General features: G+C 33.8%; 1 protein-coding gene across 6 annotated transcripts; it reads left to right on the top strand.

Annotated features, from left to right (window-relative positions):
• Window positions 1-899: 899 nt before the first annotated feature.
• LOC146930310 (lactoylglutathione lyase family protein / glyoxalase I family protein) lies at window positions 900-9,575 on the top strand. 6 transcript variants are annotated; one of them, XM_085701880.1, is made up of 9 exons: window positions 900-928; window positions 1,155-1,283; window positions 2,227-2,288; window positions 2,462-2,522; window positions 2,938-3,017; window positions 3,093-3,163; window positions 5,762-5,851; window positions 7,787-7,906; window positions 9,353-9,575. In XM_085701880.1, exons 2-8 carry the CDS (start codon window positions 1,188-1,190, stop codon window positions 7,885-7,887), a joined length of 561 nt encoding a protein of 186 aa, XP_085558006.1. In that variant the 5' UTR covers window positions 900-928; window positions 1,155-1,187; the 3' UTR covers window positions 7,888-7,906; window positions 9,353-9,575. The 6 variants fall into 6 exon arrangements, with proteins under 6 accessions (XP_085558006.1, XP_085558008.1, XP_085558007.1 ...); XM_085701882.1 differs by having other exon boundaries at window positions 9,337-9,575; XM_085701881.1 differs by having other exon boundaries at window positions 9,333-9,575.
• Window positions 9,576-22,680: the final 13,105 nt, after the last annotated feature.

Raw genomic sequence — 22,680 nt, 5'->3', positions numbered from 1 at the left:
TTTAAAGAGGAAAAATAATTTGTCCTCGTGAGCTTAGGTCAGTTGGTAAGGACAATGCATAATATATACAAAGTTCGGGGTTCAAACCCCGACCACCACCAAAAAAGAGGGAAAACAATTTAAAATAAATAAATTAGGTAAATACAATAAATTGATGTTACAAAACATTTTAATTTCAACTATTAGATTTAGCTTGTTTTTTTTTAGCACCGAGTCAAAACCAGACCAAGAGACAAAAGTGTGAAAAGGATAAACTTAAAGGGTTAATTTGTTATTACTTTTTATAGAGGCCAAAATCGCAAGATTGTAATACTTAGAGAGGACCAAAATTGCAATTAAACTAATTATAAAGTACAATATATTTTTTTTGGTAGATAAACGAGATGACAAAAATCATGTCAAGGCCAGTCCCAAACCCAGGTAAAAGGAGAGGGTTGTGTTAGGCCTCGACAGCCAACGTAAAACTTTGTCGAATCTCTATGACATGGAGCAAATACGAAATAGTGTGAATGCTAGGTCGTTGCCCGGAAGCAACGCATTGTATGGCTCGAGTACAATGTCAAATGAGCAAGGGACGCTGCATCACCGCCTGGATGTAGTGAAAAATAAGCAAGGGTTCCCGCATCTTCGTGAACGGGTGCGGGTAAAGTTCAAATTTGGTTTAGTTGTTGTTGGGATAAGGCTTAGTTGTTGTTGTTGTATAGATGGCAAAGCCATCGTAAACTCACACACAAAGAGGTATCGGGGTTGGTATCCCGGTTATGATGTCCGGTCTAACAATTTCGACATTTTTGACCGTTCAGGAACAAAAATATTGATTTGGACAATTTAGTTGATTAATCGATATTTTAGTTAATTTCAATCTTTATTTTTTCCTCCTCCACTCACCACTCTCCCTCGCCGAGACTCTCATCTTCAAAATCACAAGGTAACAATCTCTCTCGCTCTCTGATAAATAAGAATGTCGACAGCTACTTCTACTATACACTTCCTTTCTCGTCTTCGATTCATCGCCAAACACCAACCTCTTCCTCTCCTCTCTCCTCTTTCAATCCCTTCCCATTTCTCTCTCACAAAGGTTCCAATTAATCGCTTTTCATCGATCCTCTTCATGTTCTAAGTTTATTTTCTCATAATTCATTTTCATTTTGCAGAAACAACCGACTCGTCGATTTCGATTTTTCTCAATGGCTGCTTCGGAATCAAAGGAATCACCGGCTAACAACCCTGGTCTCCATGCAACAGTAGATGAAGCTACTAAGGGTTACTTCATGCAACAAACTGTAAGCCTTTTTTTTCCATTCGTATATTTATAATTCCACTTATGCATGTTTGGATTAATTAATAACAACTTAATCAACTGCTTATAGCGTAAATGTTTATCACATAACATAAGTGCTTTATGTATATGCTATTTCTATAATAAAAGATAAATGACCTGTTGGATTGGCTTATTTTTTAGCTTATGCAAATAAATAAGCTTTTATGTGTTATCCATAAGCTTGTCAAGGTAGTTTATGAAAAAAAAATAGGTTATGAAGATACTATTTTCGTTAGTGAGGACTTATAAATTAACATAAAAACTTATTTATTTGCATAAGAGGAGTACTTTTCATAAGCTCAAAAATAAGCTAAACCAAACGGAGCCAAAATACAGTCAAATTGTTTTCATATCAGCTATAAGCTATTTTATGAGCTATCTACGAATGCTTGTGGAAATAAGCTGAAAATAAGAGTATGTTTGTTACAGTTTTCTCGGTTAAAACAAAATAACCACTTTTAGAAGTTTCCACCTGTTTGTTACAGATTTTCAAAAAAGATGAGAATATGATAATAATCTAAAAACTGCTTCAAATGTGAAGCTGTATTGAGTAGTTTCTCGAAAAAAAAATTTTTGATAATTGGTTTTTTTTTTTTTTTAAAAGTGATTTTGTGGTTTATTTAAGCTAAAAAATATTTTAGTAAACAAACACAAAACAACTTTTGCTTTTTTTAAAAAAATCTCTAAAAATTAATGTCTAAACTATTGAATATGAAATTACTTTTTTAATAATCCGTAATATACAGGTGCTAAGTTGTTTCCATTAACTCGACCAAATACTCTAACAAGTGGTTATGTTAGTAAATAAACACTTATATCAGTAAATAATTTAAGCTCTAATGACTCCCTTATGACTGTTATTGTTTGCATAGTGTTGAATTTCTAAAGTTTTGTTTCTATTGCAGATGTTCAGAATCAAAGACCCCAAAGTTAGCCTTGATTTTTATTCTCGCGTTTTGGGCATGTCGTAAGTATTTTATTTTTTAGAACTAATATATTGTGTCCATTGTAACACTTATATTCTGTTGGATAAATTAACCTGATGTTACGTATTTGTGAATGTTGTATGACTAGCTAGAAATGTGATTTTGTTTGAATTTTCTGTGTTGAAAGCTAACGACAATTTTGTGGTTTGTTTAGTTTGCTTAAGAGATTGGATTTTCCTGAGATGAAGTTCAGCTTGTACTTTATGGGGTATGAGGTATGGCTATGGCTTATACTATTTTTGATAGTAAAAATTTAGTTTTGTGAAGCAAGTTACTGGATTTGAATTATGCATGAGCCATATGCGTTGGATTGGCAATATAAATTTAGGAAAATGTTAACGAGTGCCCCCGGGGCATTTTTTAAGACCTTTGAATGGTAACTATGAAAATATGTGTAATTAATGCATTGGAAATCAAAATATTTGACTTTTTTTATGAAATAACTTCTTCTTTTGGAATTCTTAAATTGTGCCCCGGGGGCACTCGTTAACAAGACTCTTAAATTTAAAGCAATGCTTAAATATAAACCATGTTCATACTTCATATGTTATATATCAACATAACTCCCGAGTAGTTTTATTTTAATGGATATGCTCTTAAAACTTTTTGTTGCATCTTTTTCTTGTTTAGGATACATCTGAAGCTCCAAGTAACTCGGTTGATAGAACAGTTTGGACCTTTGCTCAAAAGGCTACGATTGAATTGACACAGTAAGGAATATGAATATAAATTTGTTAGATTTCTTTATCTTATTGTCTCTTATCTGACAGTAAAGTAATATACAGTAACTGGGGTACTGAAAGTGATCCAGAGTTCAAAGGGTATCACAACGGCAATTCTGATCCTCGTGGTTTTGGTAAGTGATATCTCATTTGGTTTTATATAAATTTCAGTCTCAAAGCTAGTTATTTTTTATTTTCTTATTTAATAGCATGTAGAGACTCGGCTTAGGTGGTTTGGGCATGTAGAGAGAAGACTTGTAGATTATGTAGTAAGGAGAGTATATTAGATGGATGGAGGGTAGTCAAATCACTTGAAACATTAGAAAAGCTATAAGAGAAACTATTAAGAAAGGTCTTTAGATTAATGAGTTGGAGAAATATGATGTACTATAGAGCATTATGACGTAGTTTGATTTATATAGCTGACCCCACTTAATGGTAAAAGACTTGATTGTCGTTGTTGCTGTAATGACATTGTTAATTAGGATCTTTCGTATCATGATTCAGATCTCACGGTTCTATGCAAGTTAACAAGCCATTGATTTGTATCATATGATGAATCACAGATGACTTTTAATCATGCGATTCGTGCACGAATCAATTCGATTTGTATCACCATATATGAATTGCACGATTTGGTGGTGTGTTCTGTCTTTTCTTTCCAATTTTTCTTTTACCAATCTCATCGAAGATATTTAAAAATAAAAGAAAATTACTACAGGGAAAAAAGCTGTTGGGGCAGTATTGAATACACTCTATTTCATTATATCACTGCTCTATTTTCATTTAGTTGAAATATGCGCTTTATATAAACAATCAGTCATTTCCTTATATACGGGTTTCATACAATTGCTAACACTACACACTTTATTTGGCTCTACCTTTACTTTGTTTTCATTTTGTTCATTTATGATATATAATCTCTTTAGGCTTATGGTTAAGTTTGGTCTATTCCTAAATTTAAAATTATTATACCAAGCAAGCACTACATTCATTTCAAGCATTTTTTTAATTTGTGCTTGAATCTCATAATTCGATAAAACTTGATTCACAATTCAGAAGTTAGTTTGGTGACTCATGATTTGCATTGTAAATTTGTGATTTAATTTTATGTTTGCTGGTTACACTTCGAGTTTATTATTTTGAAAAAAAATTGCTGCATATTATTCTTGCGTTCATATATTGTTGGAGTCTTGGTGCTTATTTGATGACTTGGAAGCTCATGGTTCGTAAAACATGTTTAGTTGTGAATATCTTATATTAACCTTTTTTTTTTCATACACGTGACACAATGGTAGTGTGTGTTTGATTCCTTTAAACAGAAACTGTCAAATTGGTTTTTGTAAATGGTGAATTTAGCAGGTCATATATATCTTTTGAAATATTTTTAGTAAAAAGTGCTGTCAAAAGTCAATGTAGTCAGGATCGAGATCCTATGTAGGATCGGTCGGGCGGTGAAGGAACGTAAAAACGAGGAACTTAACACGGTTCATAAGTAGGATCGGTAGGTTGTTGATAGAGTTGAGGGATATAAACAGAGAGTATAAAGGGAAAACAGAGGAACCAAGCAAAAAAACAGAAAAAGGAAGAAAAACAGAGGAAACAAGAAAAATAATAATAGAGAAAACAGAGGAAAAACAGCGAAAAACACAGGAAATAGAGGAAAACAGAGCAAAAACGAATCAGAGTGAAGTCGAAGCACGGTTGAGGTGCCGTTGGACGTAGAATCATAAGATCCTACGAGCCAGCACTCGATCCTGGCTACACTCAAAAGTGTAAATGGGAAACATTTCCTTAGTTGGTTTTGGTATGATATGCATTATTCTAAGTTCGGTTTCTAGGTGTTATCAAATTGCTGTTCAAATAGTGAATTGCTAGTCTAATTTTTGAACCATGAATTGTAAATCATACTGAATGCTGTATAGTGCTCTCAATGTAATAGTTGTATACGAGGAATTTCAAATCATATACCATTAATTATAAGTCATACTGATTATGATGAAGATGAAGAAGAAGAAGGAGCAAGAAGATGAAGAAATGTAAGAAAAAATTAGATGTTGATGATGCACAATAAGATGTAATAAACCTGCTTCATCCAACGGCTCCCTTTTAAAATTCCAACGGCTCCCTTTTAAAATAAAAATCAAACGGTTAAAATTAAAAAATTTAATAAGGTCTACGATAGACAACGTACAATGTTGATCCACTTTACACATTTATGGTTAAAGTTAACAGACTCGGACTTAATTGACTAACGGAGGTATATTTGAGGGACCGAAAAGAAAAAATTTAGAGTTATGGGACCAAAATGAAAACAACAAATAAGTTAGGGGACCAAAGGTTCAATCAAGCCTTTAAACTATTACTTTAAAAAAATTGACCTGCTTGCTGTTTAAGTTATAGTTCATATGAGATCCTCATCACTATTATTAATCAGTTATCATTCTTTTCAAGTTTTTTACACATTACCCCAAAAATGTTGATAGACATAATTTATGATTTTTCCATTTTACTCTGGTGACCTAGTTTTCATTTCATAATGAACACACCTGTAATTAACTTTTATTTATATTTACTTTCTACATTTTCTACTATTAGTTTCATGTCCTTCACGTGGATGTACTTTTTTCTCTCTTCCACTGTTATTTATTGGATATATATGTGTTATTCATTACCTTATTGGGATAGCTAGGCAACTGAATTCTAATAGGAAGTCGTCCTTATGTTTACAGGACACATTGGCATTACTGTTGATGACACCTTCAAAGCATGTGAAAGATTTCAGAACCTGGGAGTTGAGTTTGTTAAGAAACCAGAGGATGGTACCTTTTTTTAACTTGATTCTATAAATTCTAATTGACAATACTATGAATATATCATTTTTATTTATAAATGATATGATGCTTTGTGTGTGAGGTCTGTTATACTGCAGTAGATAACTATATGATTTGTTTCCTACTTGGCCATCTGTTATGTTTTTTTAGTATTGTATCCCTCCTCCACATGATGAAATCCATTTTTATAGATTTTTCAAGGGATAACTCGACTCTTAAAATATATATAATTTTTAAGTAGTGTGAAACTTGAGGATGGAATCTAATTCTAGAAACATGGTTAAGAGTTAGGAGGTATGTTTTTTGGTGAACAACTTATGCGAGCACTTATGGAGTAAGTCCTCATCAAATTAAGGCTTATGTATCAGTTACTGTTGGCCGATATGACGAAAGCAACGATAAGCTAGAGGGGGATGAATAGATTTATCCTCTTTTTAAAAAACTTTTTCGAAAGCGTGGTTTGCTAAAACTTCTTTTGAAATCAAATGACTTAATAGGATTATGCAATAGCTTCAATGATAATAGAATAAGCAATGGCACAATAACAATTCAAATTGGAACCAGGAATTCACTCTTCAGCTGTAATTTATCAATCAATTATTAATATACATTATAATCCACAAAACCAATAACTATTTCAAACCAAACCTAACCTTAAACAAGAAATCACTATCACAAGAAACGAAACAACTTTAATTTATGCAATGAGATTATCAACAAGTTAATCTCTAATATGAAAGGTGACTGAATTGATAGATCAACAATGTTCTTGACAATTAGGTTTTAGAAATTATTCAATCACAAAGCATATAACAATTAACCTAATCCATCAACATCATATATCAAAGTAAATTTGCAGAAATTAAAGAGTAAGAAAAAGAGAACATGGATTTATAGAGGTTCCCATATCGTCCTTGCTAAGGGTACATCCGCTCTTCGTAGAAGAAAACGCCTCTTCTACGGACTAATACTAAATGTTGAAAATGTTTACAAGAGTTGATTAAGGTTCCTTCAATTTATGAATCACCATGATCCTAAACCTTCTACACTATGTAACCACTCCAATGCCTCCAATCTTCAAGCTCTTTGAAATTGGATGAATCCCGAGGTGTTCGGATCAAGCTAGCATGCAATCCTTTAGGGTGTGTTTGGATGGAGGGTTTAGGAGGGGAGGGTTTACATTTTGTTTTTAAATTACGGACACTATGAAATGTTTTTTAAAAAGTTAAAATAATAACATGATAAACGATCATATAATAATTCAATTACACTTAATTTATTTTAGAAAACCATGTTATATAGACCGTGATTTAGAAAAGAAAAGTAAACCCTCCCCTCCCTTCCCCTCCTAAACCCTCAATCCAAACACACCCTTAATCTTCTTTCCCAAGAAATCTTCTTTGCTATGTCCTCACTTCGATCCCCTTCAACCTCAATTGTTTGGGAAACAACCCCCACAATTACCTTTGGAGGTGAAAAGCAGCTCCTTTTGCTTTAGATCCTTGAATGAAACCAAGCTTACAATTATCCTATAGCACCCTAACAATCTAGATCTCAAATCCCATAGGTGTTCTTAGAAAGAGTGTTTAATCTGAAGAAGTTTGTAGAAAAAGAGTGAGAAAAGACTTTAAGAGTGTTTTTGGAATTTGATTTAATGAATGATAGAAAGAGAGGAGGAAACTATATATAGGTGAACAAGTTGGGCTAAAAATTTAACTGAAAAAATAGCCTTTGATTTGAATCATCAGTGTAACTTCTGAATCTGAGATGTTATGAAAATTTATTCAATTGCTATGAACACCGATTCAAATCAGGGATTTCCAGATGAAGATTGATTCAAATTAGCAAGAATTTTATTCGAATGCCATCAGGCCGCACCACCTGTGCTTCAAACTTAAGTCTTCAATTTATTTGTTTTTGCAGGAAAAATGAAAGGGATAGCATTTATTAAGGATCCTGATGGATACTGGATTGAAATTTTTGACCGGAAAACAATTGGAAATGTAACAGGAAGTGCTGCTTAAGATAAACAAACCCCTTCAGGTAGAGACTGTAGTTTCCAATTCCCTTACCTTATTTACTTATACATGTTTTGTGCCCTGAGTGTAATGTTTTCCTTACGTTATATTCTCTAACATAAGGAACCAGGTTACTTGCATGTTAAAATTTGTTTCCATGTGCTGAATTATGTATATTCATGTAAAATCGCTCTTTCTCCAAATTAGTTTGTTATATGCATATATACTCCAAATTAGTTTGTTATAAGCATATCTAAACCAAAGATGCAAGTGGAGCAAGCTCCCTGAAGTAAGATTGTCTTTATTGAACAAGTTGTGTAAGCCCTTGGATCATTAGTAAGTTAACATTATATTGTACTTTGTTAGATTAAGGATGGAAAAAATTAGCACTTACGTTTAATCTAAAGTTGGAAACCACATGATTTTCTATTTTGATGGAAACCCAAAACTACTACAATATTTCTCTCAAAAAACAGTAAGCTGATTAGAACTAGGGTTGAACCCACCTTATCCTACAAAACCATCTTGAAAGATGAGGACTGCCCCCACTTATATAAGCACATGTTTAGGCCCGTTCTCATCCAATGTGAGACCTCTTAACACACCCTCTCACGACCAGATTTGAACATCTGGAGCGTGACCCGATAACGGTAACCTAATAGGAGGTGGCCCACCGGATCATGAATAGACTTTGATACTGTATTAAAATTTGAGTTGTGCCTAACTCAAAACTACAAAACCGGCTTGTAAGGCGAGGGTCTCCACTTATAAACACCTATTGAGGTCTTATCTCATTCGATCCAATTTGAGACTCTTGACAAACCTTACCTTGTATGTGCAAGAGAATGATTTCAGAACTACGAACTTGTGATGTATTCACAGGCCAGAATTAACCATTGGCGAGTTTCTTACAAGGCAACAGAAAAAGTTTATTCTCTGGATTTCCATCAAAACTACTTTATTAATTTGTATAAAATATTTTCTGTAACCAAGTAGGAGTGAGTCCATTCTTTCTAGCTGGAATGTCTTTGCCATATGCTATATAATGAGTTAAATGTATTTTGAATCCATATAAAACACTGTTTTAGTTAATTTTCGATCAAAATTTTACTTAGTCCCAAACTAACAGAAATTACGGGTGAGGACTAAGATGAGAAAAAAAATTGTAGGGACTAAACTTCAAAGACCGCGATTTTATAATAACCAAAAACACATTTAATTTTAATACAAGTCACTTGGAGTAAGTTTATGTTACCAGCATAAACATTTCCTTACATATGTGCGCATCATCATCATAATGATTTAATTGCTATTTATTCTTTTTCGTCAAATCAATGACATGTGAAATATGAAGTGAGAAATGTTTCAGAAAGAAATTTAGATTCAATATTCATATTTCATTCTAGTTCTTTAATACACATTTGTTATAAAATCTTCATGGTTTTGTTTAGACAGTTTCATCTCGTTGCAGATATAATCGGGTCACTGCTCCAATGTTCTTGACTACTTGCTTTGTAAGTCTTGGTCCTTCTTCAACTCCCTCAAGGAAGAATGAATAATTTGTAGTCGAAGCAGAATGTTAAGGACTGTGTTGTGAATCTTCATTTTCATTTCAAAATGCCTTGTAATCAGTATATAGTAGATTTTGACTCTGTCTGCAGTCAATTGGAAAAAATGTTACCTTTTTGTGTGAACTGTGTTTTTAACTTCCTTACGCTTTGACAACTCTTAATTGTGATACACAGTCCGTTTGTTTTGACAATGCATCCGGTTAGTGCATGTTTGGATTGATGGTAAGATTGATATAATCATGGTGAATCATTGTGATTTCGACAAAAGTTGTACTTCGAAGTTTTATAGAATGACAGTGGCTAACCGTAATTTTATCAACCAAACATGCACTCAATATCTTGGTAAGCTAAGAATCGAGAGTATTTGTAATAAAGATTGGCATACAGTCCATTTTATTGATTGGAAACAAACCAAATAAGACCAACTATATATAACAGAGTCAAATCAAGCTACAGAAAACAAATAGCCAAACTAATCCAAACGTGACAAAACCAATTCCATAGCAATGTACCCAGTCCAATAGAACTCAATTCAACTAAATACAGATGAATAATTATACTTATAATCTAGCAAATGATTTTCTTATCATGCTTTGATCCTTTAAATATCATATCATGTTAACAGTTTACAATTTTTTATTTTATTCATGATACTGTTGCGCAATTTATTTGATATTAAAACACATTTGAAGGTAATTACTTACAAACAAATGAGTAAGATTTTCAATCTGAATAAAGTTGATCTAATGTAATTTCAGTCTACTTTATTCAACATCATATCATAGCAAGAGTTGCTTTACACTCTAATGGTTAGAAAAATCTACATTTTTTTGGTGAAGGAAAATCTAAATATTTCATGTTATTTTTATTGGATTATTAACATTATTACAATTAACTTATTTTGACGGAATTATTACAAGTAATTGGTAACATTAAAACTTCATGAAGTATATATAATTTGTAATTTACTTTCAAATTAATACATATCTATCATTATTTGTTCGATATTTTTTTAAAAATAGTAACTGGTGTGAAAAAATTGAAGTGTGAAAAATTATAAAATAATTCATATAAAATGAACCACAAGTTAATAATGAAAATAAAACAAAAATATTTAAAGATTGTAAAAGGAAATAAGTAAAAGTGATATCATAATTAGTGAGACAGTTTAACTTTATATACAAAAAACCATAGCTATAACTTAGCAGCTTTTTGTTTATGGTGACCCTGAATGCTATCCAATTAGTCCTTGTTTTCCCCATCAGATAGTATGATATTATTTCATTACGCCAATGAGCTATTTTTGTAAGTTTAATAAATATTCTAAGATACAACTTTTCAGAGAATTTTCAGAAGTATTACTCTAATCTTTCAAAAGAAAAAACCAATGTTAACAGGTTTTATAGTTTTTCATTTATCATGAAAAACTATTATTATTTTTCAGAAACTATAATCAGCAATTCGACACTATTTGGTAGCATGGGAAAGTGTCGAATGCGGTCAATGGTGGATTGCTACTTGAAAATCACTCAATTTTTTTACGAAGAGTGGCGTTTCAACCTTTAAATGGAAATTTATGGTCCTCCACATGGTTACAATCTAGACAATGGTTTGATCGATGTTAATTTAACAAAAATTAGAGCAAACAAATATAAGTAGATTTTTGAGATGTACTATCAATTTTTTTTCTTGTTTTTGAAACTTTTTCGTGATTACGAGTAATATCATGAGATTCCAATTTCGAAGAATGACATTAATCGTTGTTAGAGTTTCAAACAAATGTTAAATATCAATGTATTATGAATCATATCCGACACTTGTTCACTTTGAAATCACCTTTTAATATACCTCTGAATAGTAGCATAAGAATATTTTTATAACCACAAAATTGCACGAACTTTCTTCTGAAACTTTACACTTGATTGTGCATTACAGTTTATTGATGTGCAGTTTCAGCACAGACTGTAAACTTGTCTTCTCTAGTATAGTAATGGGAAGAGACAAGATTTTGAGAGGTGTAACCAGTCCCAAGAAACTCATGATTATGACTAGTTGAAAACGAAATGGAACCTTTTGGGCTATGTTCATAAGTAAAAGTCAACCCAACAGCAAATTTGTGACTTTGTTGCAACTAGGAACATATTTATATTTATGCTTAGTTGAAACTTTAATCTTGACCGTAACATTTACAGTGGAGAATAGATGATCACATTCTTTAATATATATTTTTTGTCAAAACTTTCTTTCAATGTTGTGTATAACATTTGAAAATTGTTTTCCCCACTTGTAAATTTGCTAAAAAATATATGAAAATTACGCATTTGACCCCACCTATAGCTAGCTACCTTTTAGTGATCGCAATTGTAGTTAACTGCAATTGGCCCCCTTTTCAACAGTAGTTAACTACAGTTCTGATGCCAACGGTAGTTAACTACTGTTGTGGGTGCATATTAGAAACATAGAAAATATGACAGAAAATTCTTCAAATGTAAATGGATTAAAAGATGCATTACCTATTTTTTGACGTCAAATGTGTGCATAAACCTTCTAGCAATCCTTAGTTGACTTTAGTTTAGGTCAAATGCGTAATTTTCATGTGTTTTTTTTTTAGCAAATTTACTTGTGGGAAGAGCAATTTTCATAACATTTTGGTGAGCCAAGGGCCGTGTTTGTTTATTTTGAGAGAACCAGGGCCCATGGTTATTATATACTAATTTCATCTCTAAAATATAGAACTAGGTTGACAAAATCACCATAATTTCCTTTCAAAAAAAAAAATCACCATAATTTAAAAAATTTGTATTAGTTGTTGTGTGCAAGTGTGAGTTAAATGTCCTATGTAACACCCCGTTTTCCCAACATGAAAATTTCATTTAAAATCAGAGTATTTTGATCACAACGGAATGTCACATACTTCAATTAAATCATAAAATGGATAATAATAATTATCCTTCAAATTCAACATCATGAAAAATCTTAAACTATTGCAGCGGAAAATAGTTCAACATTTAAAAGTCTTGGCACGCAGGCCTTATTGAAAAATCTCATAAATTAGTTCTTAAAAGAGACACGTAAGGAATAGAAGTAAAAGCAAGCCCCCATCCCGTTACGTATCAGAGCACCTAGACACCAACTGAGAGTCCACTCATGAACGCCTCTAATCTTTATTACCTGCACATTACCCACGGTCGAGGCAACATATACGCAGAAGGGGTGAGATTTCATAATCAATACATTAAGCATATAATCCAATAAAATGCATTTAACAACTTAAACATTAATAACATATCAACAATTAACAATTAGCATAATTTTTCATTACATAACAAATACAATCATCAATACCATTACTAATTCTCATCACAAATCATAATCAACTTAACACTCAACTTGACGACACAACTCATCCTTGACCATGCAACTCTATCAACTCGACAACATCTTGACAACTTAAACATCATGAACCTCTTGATATGCAAATGAATTTGGTACCAATACAGAGCATCAAGCTCCCAACCAACTTATGTGAGCGTAATTAGGCTCTTCAGGGCATCAAGCCCCCAACATAAAAAGCTCCAGGGCATCAAGCCCTCACCAATCATGTGAATGACTAAGCATTCCAGGGCATCAAGCCCTCAACCAACTTATATGAGTATGCAATGGACTCAACTTCCAACAACTTAGACAACGACGTGTACAACTCATACGACTCATAATCATGGACAGCTTCTTAAATTCCAACAACATAGACCGACTCATGCAACCTCAAGACACTAACAGTCGACAACAGAAAACAGCAGCAACATACAACAATTAACAACGCTTGAATGTGTTAACATTCACATAAGGAATTAATTACATCAATATAAATATCATAAAACATCATTATAGCATTCATGCAGCAACACTTCTAATTTTCAGTCACCATAACAGACTTCTGGAGCTTATGAAAGCATCCTAAACAGCTCTCTAACTTACTTCTAAGGTCATCTCAAGACTACACGTGCGAAAGGATCGCATCGGGACAATTTTGGGCAACTAACAGCTTAACTCGCAGTGGCGAGTAACTTCACTCGCACTGGCGAGCAAAGTGTGCATTCTGGGTTCCTACGTATTTACTCGCAGTGGCGAGTTATTCTGCTCGCAGTTGCGAGCTCACAGGTCACTCGCAGTTGCGAGTTGCATTGCTCGCAGTTGCGAGTTCTGGGTTCTAGCTCGCAGATGCGAGTGTTCTTGCTCGCAGGTGCGAGCGATGAATGTCAGTACGGCCAGAAACCTAAAAATCACAACTTTTCACCTATATTCATGATTCCTTCATCCAAATAGCATCTAATTATCATCTTAAGTCATATCTAAGGTCTGTATACTAATTTTGCATCAATCTAACATCTGTTCTTGATTTATTCATCAAAATTGATCCTAAACCTAATTCTCAATTCTCACCAAAACTTAACCTAATCATGCCAAATTCATCCTATAGAATTATACCCTTAATAATATTGAAAATTAGTCTCACCCTTACCTGGTTATGATGAAATCGCAGCTCTCCCTCTGGTTCTCCTCTTTTCTGACTTTTCTCCCTTTTTCTCCAAAAACGTACGTATTATGTTTTTCTAACTTTTGCTGTCTATTTATCTCTCCTAATTACTCTTATCACTACTAATTGCTCATCTCACAACACAGCCCAATTTTTAATATTTTTATTTTATTTATCAAATCTTATTTTATTTAATAATAAAATAAGTCATAACAACATAACAACTTCACCACAACAAAATATCCCTCATAATTCAGTTATAAATCATATAACCCATTCAACTATTCTATTTACTCTTTCTAATAATTATAATTACCTACTAAATATAGTCTAATAAATAATAAACCAAATAAATCAAGTAACAAAGAATAAATCAAATAATTAAAAAGTGGGCGTTACAACTCTCCCCCACTTAAAGAATTTTCGTCCTCGAAAATTAAACATCCTGCAAACAACTCTGGATTAGTCTATACAACAAACAACAATTCAAAACAACATACAATCAAACAACAAGTTAGAACAACAAAAGACAATGTAAAATTATTACACAACACTACGTTGCTTGACACGACTCTACTACTTGGCCGGACGGACCGACCTGCTCTGATACCAATTGTAACACCCCGTTTTCCCAACATGAAAATTTCATTTAAAATCAGAGTATTTTGATCACAACGGAATGTCACATACTTCAATTAAATCATAAAATGGATAATAATAATTATCCTTCAAATTCAACATCATGAAAAATCTTAAACTATTGCAGCGGAAAATAGTTCAACATTTAAAAGTCTTGGCACGCAGGCCTTATTGAAAAATCTCATAAATTAGTTCTTAAAAGAGACACGTAAGGAATAGAAGTAAAAGCAAGCCCCCATCCCGTTACGTATCAGAGCACCTAGACACCAACTGAGAGTCCACTCATGAACGCCTCTAATCTTTATTACCTGCACATTACCCACGGTCGAGGCAACATATACGCAGAAGGGGTGAGATTTCATAATCAATACATTAAGCATATAATCCAATAAAATGCATTTAACAACTTAAACATTAATAACATATCAACAATTAACAATTAGCATAATTTTTCATTACATAACAAATACAATCATCAATACCATTACTAATTCTCATCACAAATCATAATCAACTTAACACTCAACTTGACGACACAACTCATCCTTGACCATGCAACTCTATCAACTCGACAACATCTTGACAACTTAAACATCATGAACCTCTTGATATGCAAATGCATTTGGTACCAATACAGAGCATCAAGCTCCCAACCAACTTATGTGAGCGTAATTAGGCTCTTCAGGGCATCAAGCCCCCAACATAAAAAGCTCCAGGGCATCAAGCCCTCACCAATCATGTGAATGACTAAGCATTCCAGGGCATCAAGCCCTCAACCAACTTATATGAGTATGCAATGGACTCAACTTCCAACAACTTAGACAACGACGTGTACAACTCATACGACTCATAATCATGGACAGCTTCTTAAATTCCAACAACATAGACCGACTCATGCAACCTCAAGACACTAACAGTCGACAACAGAAAACAGCAGCAACATACAACAATTAACAACGCTTGAATGTGTTAACATTCACATAAGGAATTAATTACATCAATATAAATATCATAAAACATCATTATAGCATTCATGCAGCAACACTTCTAATTTTCAGTCACCATAACAGACTTCTGGAGCTTATGAAAGCATCCTAAACAGCTCTCTAACTTACTTCTAAGGTCATCTCAAGACTACACGTGCGAAAGGATCGCATCGGGACAATTTTGGGCAACTAACAGCTTAACTCGCAGTGGCGAGTAACTTCACTCGCACTGGCGAGCAAAGTGTGCATTCTGGGTTCCTACGTATTTACTCGCAGTGGCGAGTTATTCTGCTCGCAGTTGCGAGCTCACAGGTCACTCGCAGTTGCGAGTTGCATTGCTCGCAGTTGCGAGTTCTGGGTTCTAGCTCGCAGATGCGAGTGTTCTTGCTCGCAGGTGCGAGCGATGAATGTCAGTACGGCCAGAAACCTAAAAATCACAACTTTTCACCTATATTCATGATTCCTTCATCCAAATAGCATCTAATTATCATCTTAAGTCATATCTAAGGTCTGTATACTAATTTTGCATCAATCTAACATCTGTTCTTGATTTATTCATCAAAATTGATCCTAAACCTAATTCTCAATTCTCACCAAAACTTAACCTAATCATGCCAAATTCATCCTATAGAATTATACCCTTAATAATATTGAAAATTAGTCTCACCCTTACCTGGTTATGATGAAATCGCAGCTCTCCCTCTGGTTCTCCTCTTTTCTGACTTTTCTCCCTTTTTCTCCAAAAACGTACGTATTATGTTTTTCTAACTTTTGCTGTCTATTTATCTCTCCTAATTACTCTTATCACTACTAATTGCTCATCTCACAACACAGCCCAATTTTTAATATTTTTATTTTATTTATCAAATCTTATTTTATTTAATAATAAAATAAGTCATAACAACATAACAACTTCACCACAACAAAATATCCCTCATAATTCAGTTATAAATCATATAACCCATTCAACTATTATATTTACTCTTTCTAATAATTATAATTACCTACTAAATATAGTCTAATAAATAATAAACCAAATAAATCAAGTAACAAAGAATAAATCAAATAATTAAAAAGTGGGCGTTACAACTCTCCCCCACTTAAAGAATTTTCGTCCTCGAAAATTAAACATCCTGCAAACAACTCTGGATTAGTCTATACAACAAACAACAATTCAAAACAACATACAATCAAACAACAAGTTAGAACAACAAAAGACAATGTAAAATTATTACACAACACTACGTTGCTTGACACGACTCTACTACTTGGCCGGACGGACCGACCTGCTCTGATACCAATTGTAACACCCCGTTTTCCCAACATGAAAATTTCATTTAAAATCAGAGTATTTTGATCACAACGGAATGTCACATACTTCAATTAAATCATAAAATGGATAATAATAATTATCCTTCAAATTCAACATCATGAAAAATCTTAAACTATTGCAGCGGAAAATAGTTCAACATTTAAAAGTCTTGGCACGCAGGCCTTATTGAAAAATCTCATAAATTAGTTCTTAAAAGAGACACGTAAGGAATAGAAGTAAAAGCAAGCCCCCATCCCGTTACGTATCAGAGCACCTAGACACCAACTGAGAGTCCACTCATGAACGCCTCTAATCTTTATTACCTGCACATTACCCACGGTCGAGGCAACATATACGCAGAAGGGGTGAGATTTCATAATCAATACATTAAGCATATAATCCAATAAAATGCATTTAACAACTTAAACATTAATAACATATCAACAATTAACAATTAGCATAATTTTTCATTACATAACAAATACAATCATCAATACCATTACTAATTCTCATCACAAATCATAATCAACTTAACACTCAACTTGACGACACAACTCATCCTTGACCATGCAACTCTATCAACTCGACAACATCTTGACAACTTAAACATCATGAACCTCTTGATATGCAAATGCATTTGGTACCAATACAGAGCATCAAGCTTCCAACCAACTTATGTGAGCGTAATTAGGCTCTTCAGGGCATCAAGCCCCCAACATAAAAAGCTCCAGGGCATCAAGCCCTCACCAATCATGTGAATGACTAAGCATTCCAGGGCATCAAGCCCTCAACCAACTTATATGAGTATGCAATGGACTCAACTTCCAACAACTTAGACAACGACGTGTACAACTCATACGACTCATAATCATGGACAGCTTCTTAAATTCCAACAACATAGACCGACTCATGCAACCTCAAGACACTAACAGTCGACAACAGAAAACAGCAGCAACATACAACAATTAACAACGCTTGAATGTGTTAACATTCACATAAGGAATTAATTACATCAATATAAATATCATAAAACATCATTATAGCATTCATGCAGCAACACTTCTAATTTTCAGTCACCATAACAGACTTCTGGAGCTTATGAAAGCATCCTAAACAGCTCTCTAACTTACTTCTAAGGTCATCTCAAGACTACACGTGCGAAAGGATCGCATCGGGACAATTTTGGGCAACTAACAGCTTAACTCGCAGTGGCGAGTAACTTCACTCGCACTGGCGAGCAAAGTGTGCATTCTGGGTTCCTACGTATTTACTCGCAGTGGCGAGTTATTCTGCTCGCAGTTGCGAGCTCACAGGTCACTCGCAGTTGCGAGTTGCATTGCTCGCAGTTGCGAGTTCTGGGTTCTAGCTCGCAGATGCGAGTGTTCTTGCTCGCAGGTGCGAGCGATGAATGTCAGTACGGCCAGAAACCTAAAAATCACAACTTTTCACCTATATTCATGATTCCTTCATCCAAATAGCATCTAATTATCATCTTAAGTCATATCTAAGGTCTGTATACTAATTTTGCATCAATCTAACATCTGTTCTTGATTTATTCATCAAAATTGATCCTAAACCTAATTCTCAATTCTCACCAAAACTTAACCTAATCATGCCAAATTCATCCTATAGAATTATACCCTTAATAATATTGAAAATTAGTCTCACCCTTACCTGGTTATGATGAAATCGCAGCTCTCCCTCTGGTTCTCCTCTTTTCTGACTTTTCTCCCTTTTTCTCCAAAAACGTACGTATTATGTTTTTCTAACTTTTGCTGTCTATTTATCTCTCCTAATTACTCTTATCACTACTAATTGCTCATCTCACAACACAGCCCAATTTTTAATATTTTTATTTTATTTATCAAATCTTATTTTATTTAATAATAAAATAAGTCATAACAACATAACAACTTCACCACAACAAAATATCCCTCATAATTCAGTTATAAATCATATAACCCATTCAACTATTCTATTTACTCTTTCTAATAATTATAATTACCTACTAAATATAGTCTAATAAATAATAAACCAAATAAATCAAGTAACAAAGAATAAATCAAATAATTAAAAAGTGGGCGTTACAACTCTCCCCCACTTAAAGAATTTTCGTCCTCGAAAATTAAACATCCTGCAAACAACTCTGGATTAGTCTATACAACAAACAACAATTCAAAACAACATACAATCAAACAACAAGTTAGAACAACAAAAGACAATGTAAAATTATTACACAACACTACGTTGCTTGACACGACTCTACTACTTGGCCGGACGGACCGACCTGCTCTGATACCAATTGTAACACCCCGTTTTCCCAACATGAAAATTTCATTTAAAATCAGAGTATTTTGATCACAACGGAATGTCACATACTTCAATTAAATCATAAAATGGATAATAATAATTATCCTTCAAATTCAACATCATGAAAAATCTTAAACTATTGCAGCGGAAAATAGTTCAACATTTAAAAGTCTTGGCACGCAGGCCTTATTGAAAAATCTCATAAATTAGTTCTTAAAAGAGACACGTAAGGAATAGAAGTAAAAGCAAGCCCCCATCCCGTTACGTATCAGAGCACCTAGACACCAACTGAGAGTCCACTCATGAACGCCTCTAATCTTTATTACCTGCACATTACCCACGGTCGAGGCAACATATACGCAGAAGGGGTGAGATTTCATAATCAATACATTAAGCATATAATCCAATAAAATGCATTTAACAACTTAAACATTAATAACATATCAACAATTAACAATTAGCATAATTTTTCATTACATAACAAATACAATCATCAATACCATTACTAATTCTCATCACAAATCATAATCAACTTAACACTCAACTTGACGACACAACTCATCCTTGACCATGCAACTCTATCAACTCGACAACATCTTGACAACTTAAACATCATGAACCTCTTGATATGCAAATGCATTTGGTACCAATACAGAGCATCAAGCTCCCAACCAACTTATGTGAGCGTAATTAGGCTCTTCAGGGCATCAAGCCCCCAACATAAAAAGCTCCAGGGTATCAAGCCCTCACCAATCATGTGAATGACTAAGCATTCCAGGGCATCAAGCCCTCAACCAACTTATATGAGTATGCAATGGACTCAACTTCCAACAACTTAGACAACGACGTGTACAACTCATACGACTCATAATCATGGACAGCTTCTTAAATTCCAACAACATAGACCGACTCATGCAACCTCAAGACACTAACAGTCGACAACAGAAAACAGCAGCAACATACAACAATTAACAACGCTTGAATGTGTTAACATTCACATAAGGAATTAATTACATCAATATAAATATCATAAAACATCATTATAGCATTCATGCAGCAACACTTCTAATTTTCAGTCACCATAACAGACTTCTGGAGCTTATGAAAGCATCCTAAACAGCTCTCTAACTTACTTCTAAGGTCATCTCAAGACTACACGTGCGAAAGGATCGCATCGGGACAATTTTGGGCAACTAACAGCTTAACTCGCAGTGGCGAGTAACTTCACTCGCACTGGCGAGCAAAGTGTGCATTCTGGGTTCCTACGTATTTACTCGCAGTGGCGAGTTATTCTGCTCGCAGTTGCGAGCTCACAGGTCACTCGCAGTTGCGAGTTGCATTGCTCGCAGTTGCGAGTTCTGGGTTCTAGCTCGCAGATGCGAGTGTTCTTGCTCGCAGGTGCGAGCGATGAATGTCAGTACGGCCAGAAACCTAAAAATCACAACTTTTCACCTATATTCATGATTCCTTCATCCAAATAGCATCTAATTATCATCTTAAGTCATATCTAAGGTCTGTATACTAATTTTGCATCAATCTAACATCTGTTCTTGATTTATTCATCAAAATTGATCCTAAACCTAATTCTCAATTCTCACCAAAACTTAACCTAATCATGCCAAATTCATCCTATAGAATTATACCCTTAATAATATTGAAAATTAGTCTCACCCTTACCTGGTTATGATGAAATCGCAGCTCTCCCTCTGGTTCTCCTCTTTTCTGACTTTTCTCCCTTTTTCTCCAAAAACGTACGTATTATGTTTTTCTAACTTTTGCTGTCTATTTATCTCTCCTAATTACTCTTATCACTACTAATTGCTCATCTCACAACACAGCCCAATTTTTAATATTTTTATTTTATTTATCAAATCTTATTTTATTTAATAATAAAATAAGTCATAACAACATAACAACTTCACCACAACAAAATATCCCTCATAATTCAGTTATAAATCATATAACCCATTCAACTATTCTATTTACTCTTTCTAATAATTATAATTACCTACTAAATATAGTCTAATAAATAATAAACCAAATAAATCAAGTAACAAAGAATAAATCAAATAATTAAAAAGTGGGCGTTACAACTCTCCCCCACTTAAAGAATTTTCGTCCTCGAAAATTAAACATCCTGCAAACAACTCTGGATTAGTCTATACAACAAACAACAATTCAAAACAACATACAATCAAACAACAAGTTAGAACAACAAAAGACAATGTAAAATTATTACACAACACTACGTTGCTTGACACGACTCTACTACTTGGCCGGACGGACCGACCTGCTCTGATACCAATTGTAACACCCCGTTTTCCCAACATGAAAATTTCATTTAAAATCAGAGTATTTTGATCACAACGGAATGTCACATACTTCAATTAAATCATAAAATGGATAATAATAATTATCCTTCAAATTCAACATCATGAAAAATCTTAAACTATTGCAGCGGAAAATAGTTCAACATTTAAAAGTCTTGGCACGCAGGCCTTATTGAAAAATCTCATAAATTAGTTCTTAAAAGAGACACGTAAGGAATAGAAGTAAAAGCAAGCCCCCATCCCGTTACGTATCAGAGCACCTAGACACCAACTGAGAGTCCACTCATGAACGCCTCTAATCTTTATTACCTGCACATTACCCACGGTCGAGGCAACATATACGCAGAAGGGGTGAGATTTCATAATCAATACATTAAGCATATAATCCAATAAAATGCATTTAACAACTTAAACATTAATAACATATCAACAATTAACAATTAGCATAATTTTTCATTACATAACAAATACAATCATCAATACCATTACTAATTCTCATCACAAATCATAATCAACTTAACACTCAACTTGACGACACAACTCATCCTTGACCATGCAACTCTATCAACTCGACAACATCTTGACAACTTAAACATCATGAACCTCTTGATATGCAAATGCATTTGGTACCAATACAGAGCATCAAGCTCCCAACCAACTTATGTGAGCGTAATTAGGCTCTTCAGGGCATCAAGCCCCCAACATAAAAAGCTCCAGGGCATCAAGCCCTCACCAATCATGTGAATGACTAAGCATTCCAGGGCATCAAGCCCTCAACCAACTTATATGAGTATGCAATGGACTCAACTTCCAACAACTTAGACAACGACGTGTACAACTCATACGACTCATAATCATGGACAGCTTCTTAAATTCCAACAACATAGACCGACTCATGCAACCTCAAGACACTAACAGTCGACAACAGAAAACAGCAGCAACATACAACAATTAACAACGCTTGAATGTGTTAACATTCACATAAGGAATTAATTACATCAATATAAATATCATAAAACATCATTATAGCATTCATGCAGCAACACTTCTAATTTTCAGTCACCATAACAGACTTCTGGAGCTTATGAAAGCATCCTAAACAGCTCTCTAACTT

This window comes from Medicago sativa, chromosome 4 (genome assembly GCF_051527215.1).
Source record: "Medicago sativa cultivar Bolivia chromosome 4, Bolivia_mono, whole genome shotgun sequence".
Classification (NCBI taxonomy): domain Eukaryota; kingdom Viridiplantae; phylum Streptophyta; class Magnoliopsida; order Fabales; family Fabaceae; genus Medicago; species Medicago sativa.
Note: the sequence above shows the minus strand (reverse complement) of the source record. Positions and strands in the feature narration are given on the sequence as shown.

Coding starts and splice junctions, on each gene's coding strand:
- LOC146930310 (XM_085701876.1), top strand. CDS start 962: ATGTCGACAGCTACTTCTACTATACACTTCCTTTCTCGTCTTCGATTC. Junction 2,289..2,461: donor TCTCGCGTTTTGGGCATGTC/GTAAGTATTTTA, acceptor TGGTTTGTTTAG/TTTGCTTAAGAGATTGGATT. Junction 5,852..7,786: donor TGTTAAGAAACCAGAGGATG/GTACCTTTTTTT, acceptor TTGTTTTTGCAG/GAAAAATGAAAGGGATAGCA.